Source organism: Labrus bergylta, chromosome 23 (genome assembly GCF_963930695.1).
Source record: "Labrus bergylta chromosome 23, fLabBer1.1, whole genome shotgun sequence".
Lineage (NCBI taxonomy): Eukaryota > Metazoa > Chordata > Actinopteri > Labriformes > Labridae > Labrus > Labrus bergylta.
In genome coordinates, this window is record NC_089217.1 from 367,829 (window position 1) to 370,328 (window position 2,500).

Here is a 2,500-nt window from a genome sequence, read left to right on the forward strand (position 1 = left end):
CACTTTGCATTTTTTTATCGAAGCAAATTCTAACAAGTTACATTTTCCCTTAAACTGCCTCAAACTGCCTTAGCATGTTAGCATTCCCCATTGAAGTCAGTGGGAGTTGTTAGCATGGAGCTAACAGCAGTGTGTCTCTGTCTGCAGAGCCTGTAATCTGCCCAGCGGTCTAATCACTGACAGCAGGTACCACACTGACCTTTAACCCCCACAGTCTTCTGTACCCCTCACCTGGTGACCTCTGACCCCCGTCTAACTGACACACACACCTGTTGGATGTGTGTGTCGTGCCCCCCCCACCCCCCTTCACCTGCCGTTTAAACACAACTCTCCACCAGCATGAAGTGTTCCTCACTTAACCCTCGTCTGTGTGTGAGGTCAGAGGGTGTTCTGTGCTCTGATTGGCTGATTTTCTTTCATTTCCCCTTCCCCCGTCAGGTTCACAGTGGGGCATGATGGGACAGAACCGGACCAGGAGGAGAACTTCTGGTCTCAGGCTCTGGAGGATCTGGAGACGTGCGGACAGAGCGGCATCCTGCGAGAGCTGGAGGTGAGAAACTGAAAGTATAAAAATGTTAAAACCAAACTAGTGAAGTTAGGGCTGGGCGACCTCCGTGAAATAACCCCCCCCCCCCCCCCCTAAAACATTACATAAAGAAGTTAGCTGTAAAAATCAGTGTTTAGCTAATGCTCTGCTGCTAGCCGAGCTGCTGCCCGTTGACCTTTCTTTCCATTGTTCAGTAGATATTCTTCTTCAACAGCTCCAACAATCTTTACAGATCTGTCTACATAGAGCAGAAATGTCTCAAATCTATTCCTGTAAACAACTCTTTCATGGAGGTGTTGTTTTATTGGCCATCTCTGGGTGTGTTTTGTTGTGATATCGTTGCCCAGCCCTCAGGACAGGAGAAGAGGCAGCTTGGTAGCAGTAATGATATTCATGTTTCTGATGCTGAAAGAGGAGAACGCTGAAAAGAGAAATGACTCCTTCTCTTCCAGGAGTCTGGACAGGAAACACACCTCCTCGCTCTGGTATCCTCCTTCCTCTCCTCTACTAACTCTCCTCCTGTCCTCTCCTCTCTCCTCTCTCTAACTGGATTTCAAAGCGTGGTGTAACATCAAACATGTTAGCTGTTTTTTTGAATGTGACTCTAACCGCAACCAAGCTACAGACCATGGTGGCGTTTTTGTGACATCACCCAGCTTATGGCCAACCATGTGGCAGAGTCATGTTGCATTGGGCATGGCAGTTTGAGCAAGGCATGCTGGGAGAGCTTGTGCAAGGCCTGATGGGTAGTTTGTTTTTGCCAGTCATGAAGCAGATCTGTCAAGTCATGCATGCGTCTGTTTAGTCCTTGATTCTGATTGGCTGAAAGGTGGGGCATCTTTTGAGTGATGTGAGAAGACTTGAACAAAATATTTGACTCGGAGAAGTAAAGAATCATCACACAATCATCTGCTCACTCGTTTAAACACCGTCAAGGTTGTTCCTCAAGGCCGGGCATACACTCTACACCGGTCTGCAAGTGAATCCATAACGACGCACATCTTAGTAGATGTCACCTAGAAAAGATCATTTTGAAGAACAGACGTAACAACAGATCACATCAGGGGAGTTTCTCAACACTAGATTCTGTCTTGAGAAATAACAGTAGATAGAAAGTCAAACAGCTGTAACCCCATCAGAAAAAGAAAACTAGAATCTGTCAGTCTGGGATGAAGACAGCTGGAGTTAGACGTCTATCTCCCAGGATTCCTTCACCTTCATATTTTTGGTTAACTATTGGCTTTTTTTTGAATGGATGTTTTTGGTCTCCAGGCAACCATCATGTCAGGATCCACTCTCAGTCTGAACCATGACCCCACTCCACTGCGCAGCACCCTGGGACGTCAGGCGAGCTTCCAGGAACGCAGTAACTCCAGACCCCAGGTAACCAGACGACTCTCTTAAAGGGATATTTAATGTTTGTATCATTAGAAACTTGGTAGTATTTTTGAATGGTCGTGCATCCCGCCCTCATTTTCACCTGAGACTGGAAAAAATCTGAGTCTGAAAAGGAGCTTCCAGTATCACTGGAAGCTGTTGTGGTTAGCGGGGTGAAACTACAACGCTAGTTCCTCATATTTTTGACCACTGAAGCTACAGACCAATCACAGATCAGTGGGTGAGAACTCACTCCCAGAATCGAAACACGATCGAATTTCCCTCGGGGATTAATAAAGTATTTCTGATTCTGAACTAGAGGACCTTAGTGGGAGTGGCCTACGGTGCTGTGCATTATGGGATTTGGTGTCTTTCATCCACATGAACCAAAAAGACACTTTCTGTCTTTTCTCAGTCAAGAAGGAACCAACTTCAAAATGTATTTTACATTTCTACATATATGACCCAATGTCAACACAGAGTCATGTTTCATGGTGAAGTATCCTTTTAACCTTTCCCTAGGAACGCAGCAGTTACATTAATATTCCTCAGGCTTACTCGTGTGTATCCTTCCAG

General features: G+C 45.8%; 1 protein-coding gene across 1 annotated transcript in view; it reads left to right on the forward strand.

Moving 5' to 3' along the window:
* The window catches only part of grip1 (glutamate receptor interacting protein 1), a gene marked incomplete at its 5' end in the record, with an annotated part of 13,770 nt that overhangs the window by 8,216 nt on the left and 3,054 nt on the right, over positions 1-2,500 (forward strand). Inside the window, 4 exon segments of the mRNA XM_065951260.1 lie at positions 148-186; positions 439-550; positions 1,000-1,032; positions 1,820-1,930. Of these exon segments, the coding sequence (XP_065807332.1) occupies positions 148-186; positions 439-550; positions 1,000-1,032; positions 1,820-1,930 (295 nt within the window).